At 35.4% G+C, this 27841-nt stretch overlaps 1 protein-coding gene and 1 pseudogene across 12 annotated transcripts in view; one reads left to right on the plus strand and one right to left on the minus strand.

Annotated features, from left to right (window-relative positions):
• ZMYM4 (zinc finger MYM-type containing 4) overlaps window positions 1-27841 on the plus strand; it is a 142232-nt gene that overhangs the window by 62604 nt on the left and 51787 nt on the right. For 10 of the 12 annotated variants that reach the window (XM_045858567.1, XM_045858569.1, XM_045858573.1 and 7 more), the window contains 3 exons: window positions 18198-18719; window positions 20382-20443; window positions 20793-20963. In XM_045858567.1, the coding sequence (XP_045714523.1) occupies window positions 18198-18719; window positions 20382-20443; window positions 20793-20963 (755 nt within the window). Of the gene's footprint in view, window positions 1-869; window positions 952-18197; window positions 18720-20381; window positions 20444-20792; window positions 20964-25153; window positions 25303-27841 lie in introns of those variants that run through there. The other 2 variants (XM_045858570.1, XM_045858578.1) reach the window with 2 other exon arrangements.
• Window positions 15248-15834, minus strand: LOC123831592 (annotated as a pseudogene).

The raw sequence follows: 27841 nt of genomic DNA on the forward strand, positions 1-27841 counted from the left end.
TAGTTACTCAAGGCCACTCCTACAATATAGTCCTTCCGAAACTTTGAATAAAATACTATATTGCCCTGGCTGATGTAGCTCAGTGGATTGAGCACAGGTTGTGAACCAAAGGGTTGCTGGTTTGATCCCAGTCAGGGCACATGCCTGGGTTGCAGGCCAGGTCCCCAGTGGGGGCCACATAAGAGGGAACCACACATTGATGTTTTTCTCCCTCTTTTTCTCCCTCCCTTCCCCTCTTTAAAAATAAATAAATAAAACCTTTAAAACAATTACTATAGTATCAGCTAATCGTTGGCACACAGAAACAGATAACGGTTAACCCCATCAGTGAGGAATATGGGAAATTTGGTTTAAACATGAAAAAGCTGAGTTGACCTTCCAAAGATGTATTGTTTCCAATGAAAGGGATTTTAAAGAAAAGAGGCTTCAACATTTCATGCAACTCAAATAGGGTTGTCCAACTTCTGGTTCATCATTTTTCAAGAGAACTTATGCTGTGGATTTTATAAGATACATGGTGGTAGAGGAAGTGGCTGTTACTGTGGATTATCCTAACTCATGTTCCCTTAACTGTTGCCAGTTAATGTGAAGTTTGAAAGCAAAAATAAGATAGAATAGAAAAATTTTTAAAAATGCATTCAGATAGTTGCTTCCTTATATCAAGGACATTGTTTAGTGGCTATTAAATAACTCCCTAGTCATTCACCTGTGGTTAATTTTCTCACTGATAGAATAAATTCATTGAACATCACAGACTTGACAACTTCAAGGGAAAAATAATAGCATTGCTGATTTGTTGAAGTACAGTTATTTGAATTAAAAAATCATTTACATTTGATTATTTGCAGTGTATGAGTTTATTTGTGGAAAACTGCATGTGTGAGGAGGAATTCCAAAACTGCAGAACTATCTGGAGGGTCGGCCTCTTGTAGTACATGCTTGCTCGGCTAGGTGAGTGTTCTAGGAACCCACCTGTATCAGTGTAACAGCTGGCATTGTTGTGACAAGCCATGTTTGGCTTCAGTGAATTTTATTTGGAAGACTCTTTTGGTACATTTGCCCATTTCATGATGGCTGACTTATGAGTGTATTTGCCCACATCATGATGAGTGTTCATCAGTTTTTGACCAAAAATGACATGATCCCCATGCACCATCCTCCCTATTCATTCAATCTGTCCCTGAATGACTTTTGTTTTGCTTGCCCGGATGAAAAAGTCTTCAAAGGGAAACGTTTTGCCAGTGTGGAAGAGGTGACACCATAAAAAAAAAAAGGCGGAAGTATGAAAAAGCATCGAAATCAATGAGTTTAAAAACTGTTTTGAGCAGTGGAAAAAAAACATCTCGATAGGTAGATTGCATCAAATGGGGAGTACTTTGAAGGTGACTGAAATTTAAATATGTAAGAATAAATATACAATTGTTTATAGGTAACTTTTTAGGTTCCTCCCCTTTTATTATCTTTTAAAAATCCTAACAATAATTGTATTAACTAGTAGATTAGATTCACCTATGTATAATAGAAATTTATTTTTCATGTAAAAGAAGCTCAAATGATGAGATGGCTCTGGTTATCAGGAACCCAGGGGTCTTCTGGCTTTCTGTGTCACATCATTAGCATGTGACTTCCATTCCCTGGTGTTTTAGGATGGCTACTGTGTTTTCAGCCTGTTGTGGAATAGGCAGGAGGGCAAAAAGGACCTCTTGTTAACAGAATCAGCCTCTTAAAAAACTTACCTATCAATTCTACCTGTGTACTTTGGTTTACATCTTATTAGCTACCCTGACTTCAAAGAAAACTGGGAATTGTAGTCCTTTAGCTAGTCCATTGTTACCAATAATAAAATGAAGGATCTCTTGGTAAGGAAAAGGGGGAGAATAATTACTAGTTATGCAGTCTCTTCCATAACAACTCTCTAGATGAAGATATTACAACCATCTCTATTTTACTAAGGAGGAAAAGTAAGGTGTAGAGAAATCTTGCAGCTTTCAAGTGGTGCAATCAGGATTTTTATGTAGGTTTACCTAATTCCAAAGCTCTTCCTTTTTTAATCCTTCATTACTTATTTCTGAGCTGCCCTTTAGTTCACTGGAATCACAGGAATTTTAAGAGTAATTATTTGCAAGAAATAAAGGAATACTTTGTAAAGTAACTTAGAAATATTTTTTTGAGTAGTAACCATGGCAGGTTTTTGTGTCTGCATATGCAGTATCAATGGCAGTTTGTGTTTTAATTATCATATATCAGTGCAGCTCAATTTTGAAAGAACTGATAAGTTGAACATTGGTTTTGTTTTGTTTTTGACCCCAGAATTACTTAAATATTTCTGTTTACATGGTCTATTGATGAGTATTATTTGGGTCCTTCCAACATTGTGAAGGAATATCTTTGAAAATGTTGACACCAAAGCCTAAAGTCTTCTTTAGGAGTATAAAAATGGGTACAAAACTGATATGACATTAAATAACAATACTTCAACTTTCTCAATAATTTTTTAGTTTAATAAACATAGAATTGTTTTGGATTAAACAGATTATATAATGTTTTGAATGAATGAAATTGACTCAACTAATTTTTGCTTTGTATTGCTAAAATGCATATTATGTAGTTATGCAAACAATTTATAGCAATATATATTTCAAGATTATTATTAAAATTGATTGGTTGCAGGGAAATTTTGACACTGAAAAGAAGATATAAGTTGTTGTATGTGTATTTTAGTTTAGGATGATCAATAGTATGAGAATCTGATAAAGAGTTGAAAGTATGTTGCAAATATTTGAATATAAGGTAATTCCAAATACAGGGTGTGCACCCATTTTCCAATGAAAAGATCTAAAAAATAAAATTTTTACCATCTAGAGTACATGTTCTCTTAGATATAGGGATGAGAGTCAGGTGTCTACTGATATTTTGTTAATTTAACCTAATTATGTTAAAGTATTTTCTAAGTTAATTAGAAAAGACTGCTTTTCTTAAGTTATTTTGCAGAAGAATTTTAAGTACCTAACATGCATATTTTAGAAATTTGATTTTGTAATCACTATTGTCGCTTAAATTTTTTTAAAATTTATTGATAGAGAGAGAGAGATGTATATCGATTTGTGGTTTTACTTAGTTATGCATTCATTGGTTGAGTCTTGTATGTGCCCTGCTCAGAGATTGAACCTGCAACTGTGGCGTAGTAGGATGGTGCTCAAACCAAGTGAACTACCTGGCCAGGGCTACTATTGTTATGTTTTAAGGCAGTTAACATAGTTTTCTAGAGCTTACTGTCTAAATTGTGTAAGATAAAACATAGTTTGAATTTGCATTATGATTGATTACTGGTATATTCTGATTAACTAACTACCTCAAATTTAGTGGTATAAAACAACAATTTTGTTATGCTTATGGATTTTGTGACTTATGTATTCAGAAAGGGTGTGTTGGAGATGCTTTGTTTTTGCCTCACAAAGTCTTGAATATTGGTAGAGAAGATTTGAAAAGTTCAGTGGCTTGGTGTTGGAATAATCTGAAGGTTTATTTGCTTATGTCTAGCCTGACCTAGGAGACAAGGTCTCCCTGTTGCCTTGTCTTCCTTATAGCATGTCATACTCAGGTAGTCAGGCTTATTTATGGTGGTTTAGGACTCCAAGAGCAAAAGAGTAATTCAGTACTTTTTTTTATTTTTTATTTTATTGTTTAAAAATATATTTTATTGATTATGCTATTACAGTTGTCCCATTACCCCCCTTCATTCCCCTCCACCCTGCACACCCTCTCCCACCCACATTCCCCCCTTTAATTCATGTCCATGTGTCATAAGTTCTTTAACTTCTAAATTTCCCATACTATTTTTGCCCTCCCCCTGTCTATTTTCTACCTATCATCTATGCTACTTATTCTCTGTACCTTTTCCCACTCTTTCCTCCTCCCTCTCCCCTCTTGCTAATCCTCCATGTGATCTCCATTTCTTTGGTTCTGTTCCTGTTCTAGTTGTTTGCTTAGTTGGGTTTTTTTTTGTTTTTTTTTTTAGGTATGTGGTTAATAACTGTGAGTTTGCTGTCATTGTACTGTACATGTTTTTTATCTTCTTTTTCTTAGATAAGTCCCTTTAACATTTCATATAATAAGGGCTTGGTGATGATGAAGTCCTTTAACTTGACCTTACCTGGGAAGCACTTTATCTGCCCTTCCATTCTAAATGAAAGCTTTGCTGGATAGAGCAATCTTGGATGTAGGCCCTTGCCTTTCATGACTTGGAATACTTCTTTCCAGCCCCTTCTTGCCTACAAGGTCGCTTTTGAGAAATCAGCTGACAGGCTGATGGGAACTGCTTTGTAGGTAACTGTCTCCTTTTCTCTTGCTGCTTCTAGGATTCTCTCCTTATCTTTAATCTTGGGTAATGTAATTATGATGTGCCTTGGTGTGTTCCTCCTTGGGTCCAGCTTCTTTGGGACTCTCTGAGCTTCCTGGACTTCCTGGAAGTCTATTTCCTTTGCCAGCTTGGGGGAGTTCTTGATTACTTGTTCAAATAACTTTTCCACTTGTTGGTCTCCCTGTTCCCCTTCTGGTACCCCTATAATTCAGATGTTGGATCATTTAAAGATGTTGTAGAGGTTCTTAAGCCTCTCCTCATTTTCTTGAATTCTTGTTTCTTCATTCTTTTCTGTTTGGTTTTTTGTTTCTTCCTTCTGTTTCACTCCATTGATTTGAGTCCCAGTTTCCTTCCCATCACCATTGCTTCCCTGTGCATTTTCCTTCATTTCACTTAGTGTAGCCTTCATTTTTTCATCGAATTTGTGACCAAATTCAACCAATTCTGTGAGCATCCTGATCACCAGTGGTTTGTGCTGTGCATCTGATAGGTTGGCTATCTCTTGGTCGCTTAGTTGTATTTGCTGTGGAACTCTGATCTGTTCTTCCGTTTGGGCCTTTTTTTTTTTTTTTTTGGTCTTTTTGTGTCTGTTATGTATGAGGGGCGGAGCCTGAGGTGTTCACCAGGGCGGGGCAACCCAGTTACTGGGTTGTGATGCTATATGTGGGGGTGGGCTCCAAGAGGGAACAATGGTTCTTACTCTGCTCTCTGTCAGACTTCAGTCCCTTCCACTGCTTCCTCCAAGCAAACTGGGCCTCTCTAGTGCTAATTCCCATGTGAGTGGGCTTATGCATGTTCTAGGGCCCTGTGGGTCTCTCTAACGAACTCTCCTGTGAGGCTGGGAGTCTTTCCCTGCACCTCAACCCCCCACAGGTGTTTTCAGTCAGTGCCCTGAGGCTCTATTTCCCGGTGCTGGGACCTTGGGTTGCATGCAGTGCCTTGCTTCACAGTGGCTGCCTTGCTGGGTCTGCTGGTTGCCACCCTGAGCCTGGGATCTGTCAGCCACCACCTCCTTGCCCAGGGTCCTCCCAGTGCAGTCTTGCTCGTTGGGTATGCTTTATGCGCTCGGTCCCACTGCTCTTTGTGCCTCAACCCCTCTCCGCCTGGCTGCCCAACTCCACCTCACCTACTGGTCTGGACGAACGTGTCTATTTTAACTCCTTGGTTGTCTGACTTCCATACAGTTCAATTTTCTGTCAGTTCTGGTTGTTCTGTTTCTAAATTATTGTTGTCCCTATCTTGGTTGTGCGAGGAAGCACAGTGTGTCTACCTACACCTACATCTTGGCTGGAAGTCCCTTCAGTATTCTTTTTATAAATAAGGTAGAAGATGCATCTTTTCTGACCTAGTCTCAGAAGGCACACAGCATAACTTCCCCCACATTCTCTTGGCTACAAGCAAGTCCCAAGCCTACTTAGATTCAGGAGAAGATACAGACCTCCCTTTTTTATAGGAGAAGAGTCAAGGTCACATTGTAGAAAAGCATGTAGATGGAGGTATTGATGCAGCCATATTTGGAAATGTAGTCGGCTGTCACAGTGTATAATCCTGTCATAGGACATTTTTTCAAAACCAGAAGATGGTTTAAAAAAAATCATTCTATAGGTCTGTATTTGGATCTTTAACAACATTAACTGTTTCCTGTAATACATAAACATAGTTGCATGAATCTGATCGTGTGTGATTTTTTTAAGAGTAACTTTTTCACTTCTCCTTTGGCCTTGCCTCTCCTTTCCATGTCATTGGTCTTATTTAGAGCCTCTCATAACCCATGTCAATAGCTTTGTAGGTAGCCTTCTATATTTTTCTTTAGTGTTCATAAAATCATTATATACACAAGCATCTATTTAGTGATTTTGAGGGTCTTTAGTTTTCATTTGTTTAACAAATGGGATTATTATACACACGTTTCTCTACGTCTTTCATTTAAGAGTACTTGATATTCGTCTACCTCAGCTGGGATAGCTCCAACTCTTGTGTAACATTCCATGGTTGAGATGTATAGTAAGTAATTTTTTGCCTTGTTTTTAGGCATTCATATTGTTTTCATTATTTTGCCATGATAAACAATGATGTGTTAAAAATCCTTAATGTGTGTTGTTATATATATTAGTTATATATATAGTTACATGTTATATAACTAATATATATATGTGTAGTTATATATTATATATTCTCCTCAAGAAGATTCATCCATGTTGTAACATATGTCAGAATCTCCTTCCTTTTTATTGCGGAATAATATTCCATTGTAGGAGTATGCCACATTTTGTTCATTCATTTATCCCTTGATGATAGATTGTCTTTTAGATTGTCTTTGTATCTTGGCTGTTTATAATGCTGTAGTAAGGATGGAAATACCTCTTTAAGATTCAGATTTCATTTGTCCTTGATATGTACCCAGAAATGATACAGTAATTCTATTTTAAATTTTTTGAAGAACTTGAAGAATGCCATAATGTTTCAGTAGTGGTTGCATAATTTTATATCACACCAGCAGGGCACAAGGATTCCAGTTTCTCTATGTCCTTGGTAACACTTTACTTTCTGTGTTTTAGATAATAGCCATTCTAATGGGGGTGAGGTGATAATCTCATTGTAGGTTTGATTTGCATTTTTATAATGATTACTGATGTTAAGCATCTTTTGTCTGTGGACCGTTTGTACATCTTCTTTGGAGAAATGTATATTCAAGTCCTTTGCCCATTTTTTGAATTGGGTTATTTGTTTTTTGTTGTTGATTTGCAAGTATTTTCTCCCGTTTTTCCCCTTCCTTGGAAACTAAACAGTTTCTTGCTCGCTTTATTTATTTAAGTTTATAACTTTTTAAAAAAGGTTTTATTTATTTATTTTTAGAGAGGGGAAGGGAGGGAAAAAGAGAGGGAGAGAAACATCAGTGTGTGTTTGCTTCTCATGTGCTGCCTACTGGAGACCTGACCTCACAACCCAGGCCTGTGCCCTAGACTGAGAATCAAACCGGCAACCCTTTGGTTCTCAGGCTGGCACTGAGCCACACCAGCCAGGGCTACAACTTCTTTTTCTAAAAAATAATTTTTGTTAAATTTATTGGGTTGACAGTAGGATCACATAAGTTTCCAGTGTATATCTCTACACATTAGATCTGTATATTGCACTTTGTGCCCACCACCTTAAAGTCAGACCATCTTCTGCCACCATGTATTAGGCGCCCTCCACCCTTCATCCCCCAGACCTAACCCTCTGGCAACCACCACATATCTGTGTCCATGAGTTTCAGTTTTATATCCCAGATGAGTGAAATCATATGGTTCTTAGCTATTTCTGACTGACTTATTTCACTTAGCATAATGTTCTCAAGGGCCATTCATATTGTCACAAACGGCAGTATTCCATTTTGTGTACACATCAAATCTTTATCCAGTCCTCTATTGAAGGACATTTTGGTTACCTTCATCTCTTGGCCACTTGTGAGTATTGCTGATGAACATAGTGGTGCGTAAAGCTTTGTGAGTACATGTTTTCAAGTTTTTTGTGTAGATATCCAAGAGAGGGATTACTAGGTCACATGGTAACTCTATTCTTAATTTTTCGAGGATCCGGCAGACTTATTTATTTATTTGTTTTTAGAGGGGGGGAAGGGAGATAGGGATAGAAACATCAATGTATGGTTGCCTCTCATGTGCCCCCTGCTGGGGACCTGGCCTGCAACCCTGGCATGTGCCCTGACTGGGAATTGAACCAGGGATCTTTTGGTTCACAGGCCCATGCTCAGTCCAGTGAGCTACACCAGTCAGGATCAGACTTTTTCATAGTGGCCCTACCAGTCTACTTTCCCAGGAGTGAATGAGGGTTCCCTTTTCTCCACAACTTCTCCAATACTTATTATGACTTGTCTTGTTTGGTAATAGCCATTCTAACAGGTATAAGGTAGTATCTCAATGTAGTTTTGATTTGCGTACCCCAAGAGCTAATGAGGTTGAACATCTTTTCATGTGTGTGCTGGCCATTTGTATGTTGTCTTGGGAGAGGTGTCTATAGGTCCTCTGCCAATATTAAATTGGATTTATTGTTTGGTGTTGAGTTTTATGAGTTCTCTGTATATTTTGGATATTAAACCTTTGTCAGAGCATTTTTCCCCATTTTGTATGTTGGCTTTTCATTATGTTGATGAATTCTTTTGATGTGCAGAAGTCTTAAAAATGTGATGTAGTCCCATTTGTTTTTGTCTCCTGTGCTTTTGAAGTCATATCCAAGAAATCGTTGCCAAAATTGGTGTGATGAATCTTTTCCCCTATGTCTTCTATGAATTTTGTTTTAGGTCTTATTTTTAAAATATATCACAATTTTTAAATTTATTTTACTGTCTGTATACTTCCTAATGTTTCTAGTTTTCCTACTACAAATCTTTCCTCTATGAGCATTCTTTTTTATGTTTTTTGATACATACAGGAAAGTACTATGCATGGAATTTATTATAAAATCTATTTCTTATGGTTGACCTTTGTCAAAAAATAGGTCTGTTACTTTAAGATAGGGATTGACAGTCTCTTTCTAGCCAGATAGTAAGTACTTTATTATAAATCATACTGTCTTGTTGAAACAACTCAACTCTGCTTTTGTAGCATGAAAACAGCCATAGACAATAATACATAAAGGAGTTAACATGTTTTCTTCCAGTAAAACTTTATGGAGACTGAATTTGGAATTTAATTTAACAAAATTTCCACCTGTCAGAAAAAAAAATATATATATATATTTGAAACCGTTTAAAATGTGAAAATCATTCTTTGTACATGAGTTATATAGGGATTTGGTGTGCAGACATAGTTTACCCATCACTGCTCTAGGGTATATTGGGTATATTTGGGGAGGTGATTGCTCAGGCCTAGGGGGTCTACACTCTACTAGAAATGCAAACTTATTTTTCTAATAGTTTTATTTATTCATACTTTTATCATTAGTTAGAGTTTTGATCAGTGTGCATCTGGCTCATATTGATGTTATTTAGACTTAAACTTTGTGAATATGGTGGGTAGAACATGGAATTCATTTTTTTTTAAATTGGATTTCCCCGATGAATAATTTAGTTGAATACATTTTCATATTTATTAACCATTTCACATTCTTCTTTTGCAAAATGGCTTTTCAGTTAAATCTGTTGCCCACTTACTATTAGTTTGTCTTTTCTTAATTAAAGGAGTTCTCTGAATATTGTGAAGAGTAAACTTCTAATTTATGACTTGCTTTTACAAAGTCTTTGCATAAGCAGAAATTAGTGTAGTTGAATGATTAAAAAATGTATCAGCATTTTCCTTTATGGTTTGCTTTTTTTCCCCCATTATATTTAGTAAAATCTTTTCTAGGCTGAGGTTGGTCAGAAAGACCTCTGATATTAACTTCTAAAATGTTGATTGATTTTACATTTTACATGTAGTTCTTGAATTATCCTAGATTTAACTTTTTTATGGTTTGGGTTAGGGAACTAATTTTATTTCTTTTCATAATGCTGACATTGTTTTACTACCATTTACAAATACTACTTCCTTTTCCTAGTGATCTACAAAATTAAACTTTGGGTTTTTTCCCCATGTTCTCAGTTGATGTTTCATTGGACTAACTTTTATTCCTGTGCCAGTACCATGTTGTTTTAGTTATTTTAGTTATGTACTGAATCTTGATAATCTGATGGTTCACATCCCTGTAAATTGTTCTTCAGGAATGTTTTGCCTGTTCTTGCCACTATTTATTTTAGAAATACCTCGCCAAGTCCCTAACAAAACAAAATCAGGTAACAACAAAATCTTGTTGGGAATTTGATTGGAATTGTCTTAAATCTGTAAATTGAGAGAGAGAGGGAGAGAGAGAGAGAGAGAGAAATGGCATGTTGATGCCATTGAGTCTTCCTATCTATAAACCTGGTATGTGTTCCATTCATTTAAATCTTTAATGCCTTTTAATAAAATTTTATAACCTACTCTAAAGCTTTTTATTTTATATTTTAGCATTTAAGTATTATTTAATTTGAAATATATTTTTGGAGTTAGGATAAGATTGGTTTGTAAGTTTTTTTTAGATGATTGTGCTACTATGTTAAATAATTCATCTTTTCATCTAAATATAAATGTTTTCATCACTGAATTGGTACCACTCAGATACATTTAAGTTCTGTATACATTGGAATCTCTTTGGAATTTCTATTACATTCTATTAGTTTATATGTTTATATGTATTTATGTCTTAATACTAAATATTAATATTTATTTCTGTATTAGTATTACTGATTTTATTTGTGTATACTATTAGAAATGTCTTTCAATTTATTTAGATCTTTCATTTTTCTTAGCAATGTTATATAGTTTTCAGAATACAGGTCTTGTGTATATTTTGTTATCCCTATATATTTTAGGTTTCTTACACTATTATAAGTGAAATTTAATTAAATCTGAGGTACAATGTATAGATATCAAAATTTATTATACTTAAGTTATTTTGCATTTAAAAATATTTTTTTAATTTTTCAGTTACAGTCGTCCCAATTTTCCTCCATTGCTCTCCCCTTCCTGCCTCCCCTCCCACTTCAGTCCTTCCCCTTGGCCCCTGTTGTTCTTGTTCATTACATACGTGTTCCTTGACTTGACCCTTCTTCTCTTCTTCGGTATCCCCCTCCCTCTCCCTTCTGGTCACTGTCAGTTTGTTCTTTATTTCCATGTCCCTAGTTTTATTTTGCCCACTTGTTTGGTTGGTTGGTTAGGTTCCATTTATAAGTGAAATCATATGGTATTTGTCTTTCACCTCCTGGCTTATTTCACTTGGCATAATCTCTAGTTCTATCCATGTTGTTGCAAAGGGTAGGAGCTCCTTCTTTCTTTCTGCTACATAGTATTCCATTGTGTAAATGTACCACAGTTTTTTGATCTACTCATTTACTGATGGGCTGCTTCCAGCACTTGGCTATTGTTAATAATGCTGCAATGAACATTGGGATGTATAGGTTCTTTTGAATTGGTCTTTTGAGATTCTTAGGGTGTATTCCCAACAGTGGAATTGCTGGGTCAAAAGGCAGTTCTATTTTTAATTTTTTGAAGATCCTCTGTGCCAACTAGCCTGCTTTTGATTCCTTCTAGTACATTCTTCAATATAGAAATTGTATTCTTCATTTCCTCCTGGCTCTTGTTGATAGTTTCTGTGTCCTTTTTCATGTTGGTATAGTTTATAGTAAGTTCCTTGGATCTTCCCTGTAGTTTTTGGTAATTCTCACTGAGTTCGTTGAGCCTCCTTTTAAACATTGTTTTGAACTCAATATCTGATAGTTGACTTGCCTCAATTTCATTTAGCACTCTTTCTGGGGATTCCTTCTTTCCTTTTGATTGCGGGTGGTTTTTTTGTCTCCCCCCCCCTTTTTTTTTTTTGAGACTCTTCTTGTTTGCTTCTTCTTAAATTGATCTGTTTTGACTTCCTGTCTTTGTGGTGTGAACTTCTGTGGTAGGAGAGCTTTGTGATTCAGTGTGCAGTCTCCTTGATCTCCTTGAACTTGATATTCTCAGGATGCCCTTTATGCTGTTTATGTTGGTTCTCTGGATGTGATTGCTATTTTTTTTTAAGATTTTATTTATTTATGTTTAGAGAGAGGGGAAATGAGAGAGAGAAACATGCAACAAGGAGAGAAATATCCAACATGTGGGAAATACATTGATCAGTTGCCTCTCACACACCCAACCCCAACTGGGGACCCCCAGCCTGCAACCCAGGGATGTGCCCTGACTGGGAATCGAACCAGCGACATTCTGGTTCGCAGGCTGGCACTCAGTCCACTGAACCACACCAGCCAGGGCTGTAATTGGGTTCTGATTGTTCGGTTGTTTCTTGGTGGGTCCTTTCTTCCAGCTGGTTGACCAGGGGTCATTCCATCCACCACATCTTGTGTGCTATTGTGCAGGTGCTGCCCGAACAAAATCACAAAGCCCAGGAGACAAACCCACAGCCGCAAAAATAACTCCTTCCTGCAATCCCACTATTGACAGCAAATGAACCAGTCTTATTAAGGGTGTAAAGAAATTAAGACTATTACAAGAAAGGAGAGCAAATATGAGATGACCTGATAAAAGAAAAATGATAGAGGGAAGAGCAGTAATAAGAGTAGGGAACTGGACAGTGTGAAGAGAAAAAGTAAAATTTACATTATAAATAAAAAAGGGAATGAAGAAGGAGGAATGGAGTAAGTAAAGGGGAGCATATTGTATTAGATTTAAGCAGAAATTAAAAGAAAATAATATAAAATAAAGTGAGAGTGAAAGAAAAAATGGGAAAAAAGTAAATATTAAAAAAATAGGAACCAAATTGGAGAGAAAGATTTATCACAGCACTATCAACAAGTGAGCTAAAATTAATATAGGTAGGAAGGGAATAAGAGGGAAAGGAGAAAGAAAGAAAAGCTCAAGAGGTGTCTAGAGGAGAGGGAAAGTGATTTTGAGATGATGAGGAAGAGGGAACAGTAAGAGTAAGGAATGAAAACCAAACTAAGGGAAAAATTAAAATTTGAAACGAAAAAAGAAAAAAAAAGGGCAGGATAAAAGAAAAGAAAAAACAGGCTAAGACAGGGCAAAATTAAAATTTGAGACAAAAAGGAGTATGAAAGGGGAATGAGATTTGAGATTTGAAATACAAAATTAGTGAAGATCTAGAGATAAAATTGGAAAAATGAAACAAATACCCTATCCACAGCCAGTGAGCAAAGATGGCTAAAGGGACAGAGAGAACACGGGTTATTTAAGAGTGAGAGAAAGGATGTGAGATAACTATTGACAAGAAAATTGGTTTTGAAAGGCTGGCTGGGGGAGAAAGTAAGAGTATGAAATGGAAACAAGTTGTAACAAGAGAAAACACAATCTAAAACAAAAATAATAAGAGGAAAGAAGGTAAAACAGGGTAAGAGAAGGGAGGGCAAAACACGTGAATTGAAATAAACCATAATATAAAATCTAGTGATTTAAGAGCACAAACTTGGACAAAAAAATGAATGTTAAAAAGCTATTTAGGAAAGAAAAATTCGCAAATCATGGAGAAGACCATAGTAGATTTCTTCTTGGTAGCATCTAGTATTTACCACTGTTTTTTCTTTCTGTATCCACCTTTGGTGATGTCAGATGGTGACTCAGTCTGATCTTAGGCAGCTTGATCTAGACTCCCAGGGATCTAGTCTCTGTGGCTGACTCCTTCAGTTAATCTAGTCACCCTGCACTCAGCAGTCAGGCTTAAGCGCCACAAGGCTGGGCATAATCCCTCCTGGGGGTGGGGCTATTGTTTCCCGTCAGTCTGCAGCCACTCAGAGGGGAGTGGTCTGCCTGAGCCTGACGACCACTGCAGTATAGAGCATGATTCAGCCCTGGGATCCCTACCCTCTCAATTCTGTCCCCAAAACCTCCATCCCTAGTCTCTCAATCATCTGTAGTCTACTCTGTTCCCCCCATCCACACACACCTTTTGCTGGAGCCCAGGGTAAGTGCCTGCAAATCAAAGTTTATGCATTGGCCCTTTAAACAGCTCTTTGTGTCTCCAGCTGTCCATCTCTGGCAGAGAGCAACCCTGCCACTTTCTGCAGCTGGATGTTATCTCTGTACTTTTCGGGCTCTGGTGCTCTAGGCTTGGGAATCCAACTTAGTCCCCACACTTGTCAGGGAGTTCTAACTGGCTGCTTAAATATCCCTCCAGCACTTCAGCTGCTGCCACGGACTCTCAGCCAGCCCTCTTGCATCTCCACCGCGCTCCCTGCCAGTCATGTTGTGCTGAAGCTGAGTCCTGTCTGTCTTTGGTTATAAGGTTACTCTCTTAAGAGAAAGGTTATAAGGTTGGTTGTTCCAGGTGATTTCTCCACAATTTAGTTGTAATTCCAGATTGGTCCTGGGAGGCAGTTAATGTAACTTCCACTCACTCCTCCGCCATCTTGGCTCCTCCAATACGAGATTTTGAATTTAAATGTAGAAATTTTGAAAGTTGCTAGCAATATTATTTTTTAATATTTTCCCATTTGCTGTGGAATGTAGATTAAACTGCTGACCACATGAAAAACGTATTCTTTCCATTCATTAAACAGTTACTGAGCATGTTATGTGATCTGGTATTAAGGATAAATCTGTTGTATAGAGAAGCCTCTAACTCTGACCTTTAGTTGCTTATAGCCTGATAGATTTATTACACTATACATAGGGTGTGTGTGTTAATGACCTCTTTTTTATTTTCACCTTAACCTATTATTATGAGAAATTTTTTAAAAACATGCACATTTAACTTGATCATTGTCATTTAAAACATGATTTTATAAAATACAAAGACACTTCTAAGAATTCTGTATTACTGAAACTTAAACAGAATAGCAATAGCTTTGTAAGTGTAAGTTACATATATTAAGTCAAATAATTGGAGATTTTTTTCAATATAGAAACTGTACAAATGAAATAAATGGCAAAAGGACCTACCAGCAATATTTTGTTATTGTGGGTTATCAGTTACTTTAGGACTTAAACAAAGATTCTAAATATTCAGACTTTTTTTGCTGTGTTTTATATTTACCTATATTCTCAGTCTAGCTACTTGACCAAAAGGTCTGATTTGCAAAGGCATTTAGCTTTAGAGCAAAGGTTTCTCCATCTAGTTACCACCTTCAAAAAATTGATACTACAGTGCTGATGTAATCTTCTGGTTCCCTTCTGAACAGTATATAAAAAACTATACCAACTCTGTGGAAAGTCAAACAGGTACCAGAAAATGGAGCAATTATGTACAGTTTAGGTAAAGTGTAATGTTAAGTTTTCCCCATCTAGTAATTCATCCGTGAAATACAACACAAACTATAGTAGACTTGGTTTCAGGAAACACACATTTGTGAATTACATTATTGTTCTAGGTTTGTCTTCAGTCTTGGACAGGGATTTTGTAGGCCACCATGCTGTTACTTTTTGGATTTTGGCAGTGAAGGTATGCAGATGAACTTGCTCTGAAGTGGTAATGAACTGTGGTCCCAAACTCTTCCTACATTTCAGGTACAACCAAATATTTGTCTATAGTTGAGCAGATAAAATTAACAAGAAACTTCTAACAGTGGCAGAAGTGTCACTGTAGCTGAGTCCTGTCTGATCAATCAGCAAATTTCATCTTGGAGAGCTTTCTGAGACTTTGGGTATACTGTCATCTTTGGCATTCTTGTCACTGTCACTATCAAACTGCTACCTTTCAAGGACCTCACCAGTATTTGGGATGCATACCACCAGTTTCTGAACTGAACACTTGTTTAACCAATCTTTTAGTTGTTCTACCACATTATTTAGGTATTTCATGAGCTCAGGGTCAATAGTTACAAGCGAGGTGAGTTCTTATTTCTGCACTTGAGTAAAGGTTTCAGAGGGACAAATGCTGTTGATGCCAAATGAGAAGAACTTGGCTATGATATCGGTGCTCCCACACAGGGTGATGCCCCTTTCCCGGTAGAGTTGCTGTGCCATGGCCAGGCCCACAGCCACAGTGCTTGCCCACCACCTCAGTGCACACCACTACACATGGCAACCACAGTGCTCTGCAGTAGCTCCTGCCACTTGTTTCAATAGTATTATGTGTATTTTTAAATAAATAGAACAGTGGAAAGAACAGTACAATGAATGTAACACTATGTGATGCCTTCCCTCCCTGCTTCTCTCTTTGTGGCATACCATGTGAAATTAAGTCATAGGTATTTCTAAGATTTTACATCTGTTGTTTCAATTATTTGTTAAGTAAAAATGGTGATTATTTTCTCTATTTGTCTGTTTTTCTAATTCTGTGATGGGGGATTATCATCACAGTACTTACTACATAGTGGTTTTCTAATAAAAACAGGTGGGGCAAAAAGTAGGTTTAAACACAGTTTATTCTTGTTATCATTTATTAGTTACTGTATTTTTTTCCATGTGAATAACTATGAACCTACTTTTGCCCTACCCTGTATGTGCCGAATGAATGAGTACTTGAGGCACTGGGGAGCTGTTGAAAGGTTTTAAAGGAAAGTATAATATAGAATGATTTATAGTTTAGAAAGATAATTGTTGTTTGTTTGTTTTTAATTAATGGAGAAGGGCCACTTGACAAATGCTTTCATTTGGACCCTGTATCAGTTAAGACTTGATTATAAGTAGTAATCTAACTCAGATCAACTTAAAAAGAGGAATTTATCCTGGATCATAGAATCCAGGGAGTGATTTGAAGAACCAGCCACATTGAAGGTTTCATATGGGCTTCAGGGACAAATAAAAGCAAGGCTGTGTTGGTGCCACTAATACTTTTACTGTTTAGGTTCACTGTGTGTTTCTATCAGTTCCAGTTTGGCTGCTCATGGACCAATTAAATGTAGTTCAGGGTTAGGGTTTGTAAGAATATGGTTGCTTCTTAAATAACTGTGTGGATTTGGATTTAATACACTGTCAGCAGGAAGAGATGTGGGTGTTAGAATGGCGCTAAGTGGAGGAGATGGAGTTAGAGAATTTGTCCACGGGGGAGGGAAAATTGGAGTGTTCTCTTTTTCTGTCTTGATCAAACTTCTGGTTTGGTGATACTGTTAATTAGGTGCGGGAAATGCAAGAAGCATATGCTTGAAATGGAAACAGGATGAGTTTGGTTTTAGAGGTACTAAGTTGGAGGTCCCTAGAGGGGACCTATAAAAATATAGAAATCTGACTCTTGGGTCTAAGCTAAAGTATTTAGGAGGTCAGCAGCAAAAGTCAAGGCTATGATGATAAATAAAATAGTCCAAGTGTATAAAATGAGAATAAAACTAGAATCTTCGAGCAAAGCTGATATTGAGTGCATATGGGAAGAAGAGAATGAAATGAATTAATAGGCTGATTAGAAAGGTAGGAAGAAATACAGTGTCAAAGAAACCAAAGGAATTTTATCCAGGAGCAATACACCTTGTAATGGGTTTGCTGCACAAATCATAATGGATTTGACCATTAGGAGATCATTGATGATTTTCTTGAGAGCATTTCAAATGCAAAATTGGGAACCAGATTGAATTCGTTCAAACGATTAAGATGAAATAAAAACAAAACAATGTAGACTTTTTTTTTCCCTAGAAGTTTGACTTTGAAGGAAAGGTGAACGAGGGCAAGAGAAATACAAGGCCTGAAGGGTTTTTTGGTTTTATTTTGGAATAAGAGAGACTTGAGCACACAGTTTTGACTAGTAAACAGTTTGTTAAATTTATTCTAGCTTGAATAAATTTTATTTTAATGTTTAAATATTATTATTGTAAACATTAACTGCTGTGTTTATTAGAGTTAATGCAGAGAAATTGGGATTCTGAGACCAGGGGACCTACCTGAGTTCTAATATTAGGTCCCCAGAATAATCATTGTAGTAGCTGTAATTGTCACTTTCTTATTCTTTTCTGTGTATCAGTCACTCCGTTAGTAGGTCCTTCATATACACTACCATTAATTCTCATTATAAATTAATTTCCAAGGTTAGTATTACACTGCTTTATAGAAAAAGAAACCTGAGAGTTTACTTCTCAGGGTCACAGATTTTCAGTGATCATGCTGTGATTTCAACACAGGTATGTCTGATTCTAAAGTAGGTACTATTTTCTGTATCACATTGCCTTTCTTCCTAACTAAAAATAGTTTCTCAAGTTTTAGGTCCCTGTTTCCTTATCTGTCACATAGGGATAGTCAAATATGTCACACCGTCTCAAACTGTTAATTGAATATTGCAATAATATCTATATTTTGTTTGGAAAGAAAAATATAAATATTTGTTTAAATACCAGACAGGCCTTATAAATGTGGTCAACTTTAGCATTATCATTTGTCTAAACAGTATTTTACTTTTTAAGGTGGTGGTATCATGGATACAGAAATGTCTGAAGATATAGACCACAACTTAACTCCTACCCTTGACAGCATGTCTTATGGAATGCCGAATCAAACAGGATCTGAAAATTCATTGCTGGATGAAGATGATTATTTTTTGAACTCTGGGGATCTTGCAGGAATTCCAGTCGTTGGTAGTGACAATGAGGATGAACAGGATTTTAGTTCAAAGGACAATCTTGTTTCTTCAGTTCATACTGATGATAGCTTGGAAGTAGAGAGAAGAGTCACACAGCATGAATCAGACAATGAAAATGAAATACAGATTCAAAATAAATTAAAAAAAGACTTTCCCAAACAGTTTGATCAGGTTTCTGTCTTTAAATCAATACCGAAAGATTTTAGTCTAGTAAGAGAAAACAGCAAAGAGACATTTTCTGGAAAGGAGAAAAATAGAGACCTAACTTATGAACGTGAAAAACAGTTGGACAAACCCCATAAAGAGTTGGATTCAAGGTTGAAAAGCAGTTTTTTTGATAAAGCAGGTAATAATTGTTGGAATAGAGCAATAAAACAATAAATAACGACATATAATAATGAAGTTTTTAATACTTCTGATGCTAAGGGAAGTGGGAACAGTTAAATTCATTGTAAGCTTGTCATTTCTCTTTTATCCTTGTTCTTCGCAGAGTGAATTTCTCCCTGTAACTTTTGGTAATGGTATAAATGGTTGAAAAATAGCTCTAAACCTCATTTCTCCCTCCCCTGGTTGCAATATTTTGATGAGAAGGCAAGATACTCGAATCACCTGTTCATTTTCTTTGGTTGAACATTGGAAGCTGAAGTTGGATTTAACTTCTTTGTGCTGTAAGCACTAATTCAAACTGCTGTCCCACCAAATTAGGAAGGATTTTTCTTTTTGATAATATCTCTATTTTGTGTTTTAGAGGTTTCTTGAGACTCTTCTTGAGCCTTTTTGCTCAGTGTACCCTATACTTTAGCTCTAGTTACATTCTTGAATATATCGTATATTTCCCTCATGCCTCCTTTTTCTCTTACTGTTCCATTTGCCTGCATGCCCTTTTCTCTCTTTGTATATATGCCTGTAAAAGTACTTGTTATCCAGCAATGCCTTAACTCATATAAACTTCTACACTGTAGTCATACCAAACATTTTTACATCAAGAATGAATTTTTCCTTATCTGTATTTTCATAGCATTTTGCTCATATCTCATTATTTATAGTTCATATCACACAGTATTATAGTTCTTAATTTGTTTCTGCCTTACATACTGGTCTAGGAATTTATTGAAGGTCAGATTGTATCTCTGATTCATCTTTGTATTCTTGGGTACAGTGAAAATAGTAATGTTTCAGTAAGTGTTCAGTGGATGTGAGGGAGGAAAGTAAAGTATAATTTACCAACCCTTAAATTTCTTCTGACAATACTAGCAAAAATGCAGTAAAAAGAATAAATTAGTATTGTTAAAAACAACAATTAATTTAAGTATCCATTACGTAGAAGGCTGTGCAAGGGTATACTATATTATTCAGTATATATTTTTAGTATTCCCTATAGGGATATTGAGTATTATGAAGGTACTTATCCTCAAGGGTCGTAATGTCTAGTATTAGAAGGGACAAGTCAAGTATTAGAAGTGTCAGTCAACAGTTGAATAGCATAAGATTTAATTTATGTCTTTAATTTAATTAAAGACGGTGGGAGAGTTTGTCATAAGGTAGTACATGAAAATTTCCTTCAGATAACTGAAACAGTGATTTAGGTATTCTTAGAGATGATTTTTAACTTACTGGCCAGGAATGGTTTTATAGAGGAGAGGTGAATTTTGAACTGAGCTGTGTCTGGAAGACTGTATAAAGATTAGGATAGATAGAGGGAATTTGCAGTGATATAAGCAGAAATGGAGAACAACAAACAAAAGTAATTTTCAGAGCATAGTGAATAAAGTAACTATTTAGGTTTAAGCAAGGAAAGGTGTGAGGTGAGGCTAAGAGTTAGATGGGGCCAGATTGTTTACTTTGAATGAAACTACCTTTGAGTGTTTTGGGGGGACCCATCTCATGCTAATGAGCATCTTTGTTGGAAAAGCGAGGTGATTATCAAATGATAGCTTTTTAGGTCACTCTTTATAAGATTTATTATTCATATACATGTGTTTGTTTTGTTTTGTTTTTCTTTCAATAGCTAATCAAGTTGAAGAAACATTACATACTCATTTACCACAAACCCCAGAAACAAACTTTAGGGTAAGTTTTCAGTGTGTATGTAGAATGCTGTAACTGTGGCAAGTGTCAAAGTTTTCTTAATGTCACTTTCTAAACTGTAACTATATGTAGTAGGTGGAGTACTGACTTTTTTATTTGCTTTTTTATTTTGGAAAGGGCATCTTTGGAGATGTTCTAAGAAGTCTTAGCTATTAGATTCTATTTGTATTTGATATTTAGATATATTTCACATTTACTTTTTTAGGCTTAGGGACTCTGATGATTGTCCATAGAATTCTTCATTTCCAGCGAGTTTTTCTTTGGGTGTTGAACCTGAAGAGGAATAATTCTAAAATCTGAATATTTATTAATCCTTTATATTGTGTTTTAGGATTCCAGCTATCCATTTGCCAATAAAGAATCCATTGGTTCGGAACTGGGGAATTCCTTTGCATCAAATATTAGAATTAAAGAAGAACCTTTGGATGATGAGTATGACAAAGCAATGGCACCACAGCAGGGACTACTAGACAAAATTAAAGATGAACCTGACAATGCTCAAGTAAACATTTCACCTTTTTTTTCTCCCCTTCTTTTCCTTTCACACATGAATTACTCATTTGAGAGTGGAAGTTGTTGATTAAGAAGTGAAGTAGTTTGTTGACAGAGTGAGAGGAGACTCTTAATGAAGGTTGAGGCAATTTGAATTATCTTTTGAGAATAATGCTAAGGAATCAACAAGAGTTATATTAAATGTTTCCTGAGTAGTAATTAAGGCTATTTATTATTCCACTTTGTTCCTAAATACCACTGTTCTCTGATTTTTACAATTTCATTGCAGAATTAGAGAAAGTGTGAGTCTTCAAGGATTAGAGCTTAGTACAGAGAATGTGGCTAAAGGTTTATGAGTTTATGGTTTGAGTTTATATAATGTAATAAAGCTTTGAAGTTTCTGTTAATGAAGTACAGGCTATGAATGGATTTAAGTGTTTTTCAGGAGGGAATAATGGACAGGTTATTTTTGGAAGGGTTAATTGATTGAAGAACCAGTTCATTGGATCAGTGACTAGAAAGTAAAGAAGGCTTTGATGGATAATAAGGGATAGACCAAATTTGGGGTCTTTTGAGTGATAAGGGTAAGGATAGAGCTCTGCTATTTTAGTGTAATTCTGGTTGTAAAAGTCAGAGATCCTGTAAGTTGGCAAAGTTATTCATGCAGTTAATGAGGTTACAGTAGTGGGGATGGAAGAAAGAAATTAAATCAGGTACTGTAATCATCTTGGAATGTAGGAAGAACAAGGGATGAATATACAGTAGCAGCAATTATTTGAGGGTGACCTATGTTTTATACAGATCTAATTAATTCAGAGGCTGAGAAAGTAAAGATAGTATGAATTAGCTGTTTCTTTGAAATGACCGTTGATATGGAGAAAGCTTATCCTTTCGTATCATCCCATTATACTAGGGGGCTTTGAGAATGTGAGACTTCTGTGTAAGAGATTATTTTCATTCAGATGTCTTTGAGCAGGGTTTCCCAGCTTCAGCACTACTACATTTTGGACCAGATAGTTCTTTATTGTGAGGGGCTGTCCTGTGCACTGTAGGATATTTAGCAGTAAAGTTGGCCTCTACCTCCTAGATGCCTCACCCCCACTAAAGGTCTACAGATGTTACCAAGTGTCCCCTGGGGGTGGGAAATCATCTGTTAATGAGAACCACTGTTTTAGAGTAAGGAGATAGAAGAATAGGTGATTTATAGATGTAGGTGATTTGTAGGGTCAGATTGTCATTCATTTAAGCAAGCATTTCTTGATGGCCAGTGGAAGGTAGCTGTGTAGAGTAATGATGATGAAACTGTAAGAGTTGGATGGGTATGATTGTAAAGGGCTGCAAAGAAGATGATAGAGAAGGAACATTAAAATATTTGAATAGAAGGTAGATGGAAAGCATATTTAATAAAAACAGGCAAAATAGAGACCTTGGATACCTGAATTAGGGATAAGGAAATGTCCTGGCATCTAGAAAAATTTCATGTGGCAGTGTATACCTCAGAAAAGTACAACCACATACATGTACAGGACATATCTTCTCTCTCTTTGTATACCCCTGTGTGGACATGGGAAATCCATAAGAAATCATAATGATGGTGGGGTACCAAAGGCATCCTATTCTTGCTGTACTTGAGTCAGTGACACTTTTCTTGGGATGAAAAGGCAGTTATAGCAAAGACCTAATATATTGGAGAAGAGGACATCAGGAAGGATTATTTATACTACTGTTCTGAACATAATCAGAGGTTCTAGTGGCTGGTAAATACTGTAAGATGGAACTGTCAGGACAAAGAAACATCTTCATTTTTTTTACTCTATTCAGAATGTAATACTATGTTATAAAACACTGAATTTGAGGTTTCATTGTGATTATGGGGAAGAATTTCCCCAAAGGCTTTCACCACCTGATTGATTGGACTCTTGAAAACCAAGCAGGAATGTGTGTAGGTCCAGGATACAAGGTCCAGAAGCATTCTTCATCGTGACCCTACAATAAGACATCCCGGCGTGTGAGTGGGTAAAGCTCCTTTTCTCTGAGAAGTCCTCTTTATCAGCTACACCAATCCTGTAGGAGCAGATCTTTGATAATTCTTCCAGAAATCTCCCAGGAGACCTCATGTTAAACTATGATTCTTTCTTTTCTTTTTCCTCCTCTTCTGTCCTACTGCCCCACCTCTCTGTATTCCTCCCTCCTCCCCTTCCCTCCTTCCTTTTCCTTCTTCATTGTCCTGTTCTTTTAGGTATTTCTTTCCCATGACCATTGGAAATCTGTATTCCTTGCTTTTCAGTACTGCCTAATGCTTTATCACTCATTCATTTCCCATAGATTGGAAAAGGGAGTTCCAATGTATCATTTTCTTATAATAAAACAGTACTATTAACCTGAGGCTCATAAAATACTGATAGATTTTTGTTTTGACCATTAATTGGTAGTAGTAGCTTTTCTCATGATTTAATTAAGATCATAGCTTTAGCTCATGGTAGTGTGTCAGAACTTCCCTTGGCTTTTCTCTTTGCTTAACTTGCAGATTTCCTTTCAGCTCACTCCCTGATTCTCTTTTTTACACAATTCATTTTAATTTTAATTTCTTTACTTTCCTATATAAATCACTAAGTACTGAAATGTGTGTGGATAAATTTCACTACTTCTACTTATTTGCTCTTGATTATTCTGTTATGATTTTCTGGGTTTGTTAGTTGTTATCTGCCTGTCTCTGTTACTGGCATAACATCATTTGGCCTCCTAGTTTCATTTCTTCATTTAAATCCCATTGCATACCACCATGATATTTTCTGTAGTGTTTTTATAGTTACAGATGCTTTTACATGTACTGTGTTGTTTCAATCTCTTATTTCAGAAGGCCTGAGTAGATGATAATAACTCCATTTGTAGATGATGAAACTGAGGTTCATAGAAATTAAGTTAGTTATACTCAAGGAGCCAATCTGGGGCCATAATCAAGTTATTATTATTATTAGTCTACCAATCCTTCTGTAAATAATTTTTTTAAAAGGCCTAGGGGAGATTTTAAAATACAAACTTTGAGAGCCAGAGAACTTATTTTATCCTTTTCCCTTTTTTGATAGGTCCTAAAAGCTGGAAATTCAGTAAATGTTACATTAAAATCATGATCTTTTATTTTTTATTTATTTTTAAAAAGATTTTATTTATTATTTATTTTTTAGAGAGGGAAGGGAGGGAGAAAGAGAGAAAGAAACATCAATGTGCGGTTGCTGGGGGTCATAGCCTGCAACCCAGGCAGGTACCCTGACTGGGAATCGAACCTGCGACACTTTGGTTCGCAGCCCATGCTCAATCCACTGAGCTACGCCAGCCAGGGCAAATCATGATCTTTTATTTTTGCTCATAATAAAAGGAGAGCTAATCTATAATCATATAATAAATGGATTAGAATGGGAAAACAAATTAATTGTCACAGTAGTAAGCCATATAGTCTTGGGAATCAGAATGCAGTATTACATGCTGGGGCTATTTTTAGTCATACCAAGTTTACTTGGCTATAAGAACTGAGTTCTTCATTTCTAAAATACTTTCTTGAGATACTGTTATGGATCTTCTTTTTGGTAAACAAAAGGAAGTTAAAAATATTGGTAAAGAAATGTTCTGTTTTGTTTTGACACCTGTTATTCTGCTTCTGAAAGCTTTTAGGTTATCAAATTTTTACTTCTCAAGTTATTAGTCATTGATTTGTTATTAATGTTTGTAAACTAAGTCATTGTCAGGGGATTCTTAATAAACATGATTTTACCTTGAAGGCATTGTGGGGTGTATAAACAGAGTACTTAAGGTATATACTTATTTTACTATATTACATAAGTAATACATCCTTGAGGCTTATGGAATGTGTCAAAAGTTTGGAATGATTGTCACTGACAGTAAGCAAGAGAGCTGATGGGAGACCATTAAAGTATGCCAATTTTTTCCTGAGATTACATTTTTTTTACTTTAAATTTGCATTATACTATATAACATAAGAATATCAGGATTGGTTAATATTAAAACATCTTTTAATATATACCTTCACCAACAGGTCAAGTAATACTATATATAAATATATAGATGCCAGAAGACATCTCATGTAATTTACTATGCATTTCTTATAATAGATACTCTCTTGATCATGGTAAGGAAATATCTACTTCAGATCAATAACACTCATTGAATTTAAAACTAAAATGATGGAAATCTACTGTTTATAATTACTAAAAGAACACAAAGTTACTGATTCTGCATTATTATTTAACTCTTGTTGGATTTCGACCCAAAACATGTTAAAGAAATTAGAAGAAATAATGGAAAAGGGGAGACAAAATTGTCATCATTTGCTGGTAAGGATCTTTATTAGAGAATTAGTAGAATTCACGAAAGTTGAGTGAAATAGCTAGTTGAATATTAATTAAATAAAAGATACCCATATTCTATAAATTAGTAGTTTCCCAGTTAGATAATATGATGAGAAGATAACACTGTTTCCTACAGCAAAGCAACTAAAATGTATTATGTCAGATAAAAGACAACTTGAATGAATGGTAAGACATTTTTAAAAAGTAAGATACCAGTTATTCCTCATTAAGGTATAGTTTTTATATAATTTATTATCAATAGGTTGTGTTGTATAAAAAATAGATAAGCATGTACACACACATTACATGTAGTTTCTAAAAAATAGAGAGGTTGATAGTGGCAAATTCTATTGATTGGTTAAACATCTCACAGTTATTTTCATTAGAATAGTGTGGTTTCATATAGCCAGTTAGGCTAATAATGATACAGAAGAGATTGCCACTAAAGAGACATTTTTAAAGGAATTTGATATGTTAATAGCTAATGGAAGAAATTTACCAGCTATTCAGAGAAATAAAAAAATATCTATTATACATCAAAATAGATAAATCCCAGATTTAAAGCAGGATTTGGCAAGATGTCCGTAATGGGCCAGATCCAGCCTGCCCTCTGTGTTTGTTTTGTTGTTGTTGTTGTTGTTGTTTTTCCCGGTTTTCGTAAATAAAGTTTTATTGGAGCATTGCCACAGTCATTCATTTATATATTATCTCTGGATGCTTTTACTCTATTAGGGCACTGCAGAGTTGAAAATATTTAGTATCTGGCCTTTTGCAGGTAAAGTTTGTTAGCCTCTGGATTAAAGGACTATATTATAAATAATGAAACCATGTTTCTACTGTTTTATTGTGGAAGTAGAACTTTGTTAGAAATAGAAGGAATCACAAAGGTAAAAATGTCAGCTTTTTGACATAAAAAGAAATTTCAGTCCATAAAATTTTAACTTCAAAGTACATAGAAAATGTTGGTAACAGATACTACAGAGGGTTAATACTGTAACATTACAGTACTTTTTTGTAAATGGATAGTAAAAAAGAATTTCAAATTGAAACACCAGTGGACAAAAGATGTTTAAATGGCTTTTCCCTCACAAATTACTAGAATAAATAAAATTAAGTTTTTGTTTTTAAACAATATGTCATTGTGTATCTAGAACCTTTGTTGTGTACCTGTTTACTTAGTAATTCCACTCTAAGGATCCTTTCTTTAGGAGTTAATTCTAAAAATAAGAATATGAGTATTCGCAAAGATATTTATCATGGAATTACTGATAAACCAAATGTGTGGAAACAAATGGACCAACATGAGGTTGAGGTTATATAACCTCAATGCTGTACATGGCCATCAAATTGGATGGAGCCAGAGTCCAAAGGAAAATCAGCAATACTGAGTCTGTCCTTACTTATTTGAAGTTTTGGGGTTATGTTCATCATGGATTTTTACATTCTTGATTAAAAAATATTGCATTAATGTATTCTTTTACCTTAATTACTGAGATTTTTTATGTTTAATTTATGCCTGAGGCAGGTGCCTCACTCACGTCACTCCATTCTCTTTCCTGTATAATCTATGTCTATTACAATATATCAGTATTTCTTGAACTTGAGTAATGTGCAGACACCCCTCACCACAGAGAAAGGGGATATGTTGGAGTTTCCTGAGAATTCCAAGAATAGGAAATTTTGCAGTGTTTTGCAAATTGCGTTGTGATAAACAGTGAATTAATCTACCACTTTGGGGTTTCACAATGCAATAATATTAAGTGTAAAAGCAAACAACAGCACTGAAAACTTGTAGTATAATTCAGTTGTATGTGGTTATTTATGATTTGAAACATTTACATTTACTAAACATGTCATTGAAATAAAGACACTGTTTTAAAAAATACCCTTTCAGAATTCTGAGACTCCCTACAATATATATCTATAGACTTCAAGAACGCTTGGACTCCAATTTAAAAAACACTGATATTTAGCCACTAGAAGTTATTTTGGAGTAATATTTAATAATATGCAAATCCTCAGTTGATTTCAAGTGATCAAAAAATCTTTATAATAGTGGTATATCCAGTATAATTACAACCATGTAAAGAAATAAAACCTCTGAATACAGGAGGGGAAAAGACTGGAAAGAAATATACCAAAAGAATAGCTGTGGTTGTTTGGGGTGATAGAAATATAATTAGAATGTTTTTCCTATTTCTACTTGTCTAAACTTTGTATAGTAAGTGTGTATTACTTTTATAATAGATAACCAGCAACTTAAAATACTGTAATAACATTAAGAATTTTTAAAAATAATATGCAAATATCTGGTAGTACTATAGGCTAATTAGCTCCTTTAACTTATTCCCTTATTACAATTATATTTTGTTGCTGTTATTTTTTATTACTGGTAATGTAGTAAATAAACATTTTCCACCCCTATATAGCTGTAGTAAAATGTCTTCAATGTCTGGATTTCTTTGGATACATTGTATTTATTCTTTCCTCAATATATTTATTTATTTTCTCTCTCTCTCTCTCT

Source organism: Phyllostomus hastatus, unplaced genomic scaffold (genome assembly GCF_019186645.2).
Source record: "Phyllostomus hastatus isolate PE091 unplaced genomic scaffold, TTU_PhHast_1.1 phas_scaffold_182, whole genome shotgun sequence".
Lineage (NCBI taxonomy): Eukaryota > Metazoa > Chordata > Mammalia > Chiroptera > Phyllostomidae > Phyllostomus > Phyllostomus hastatus.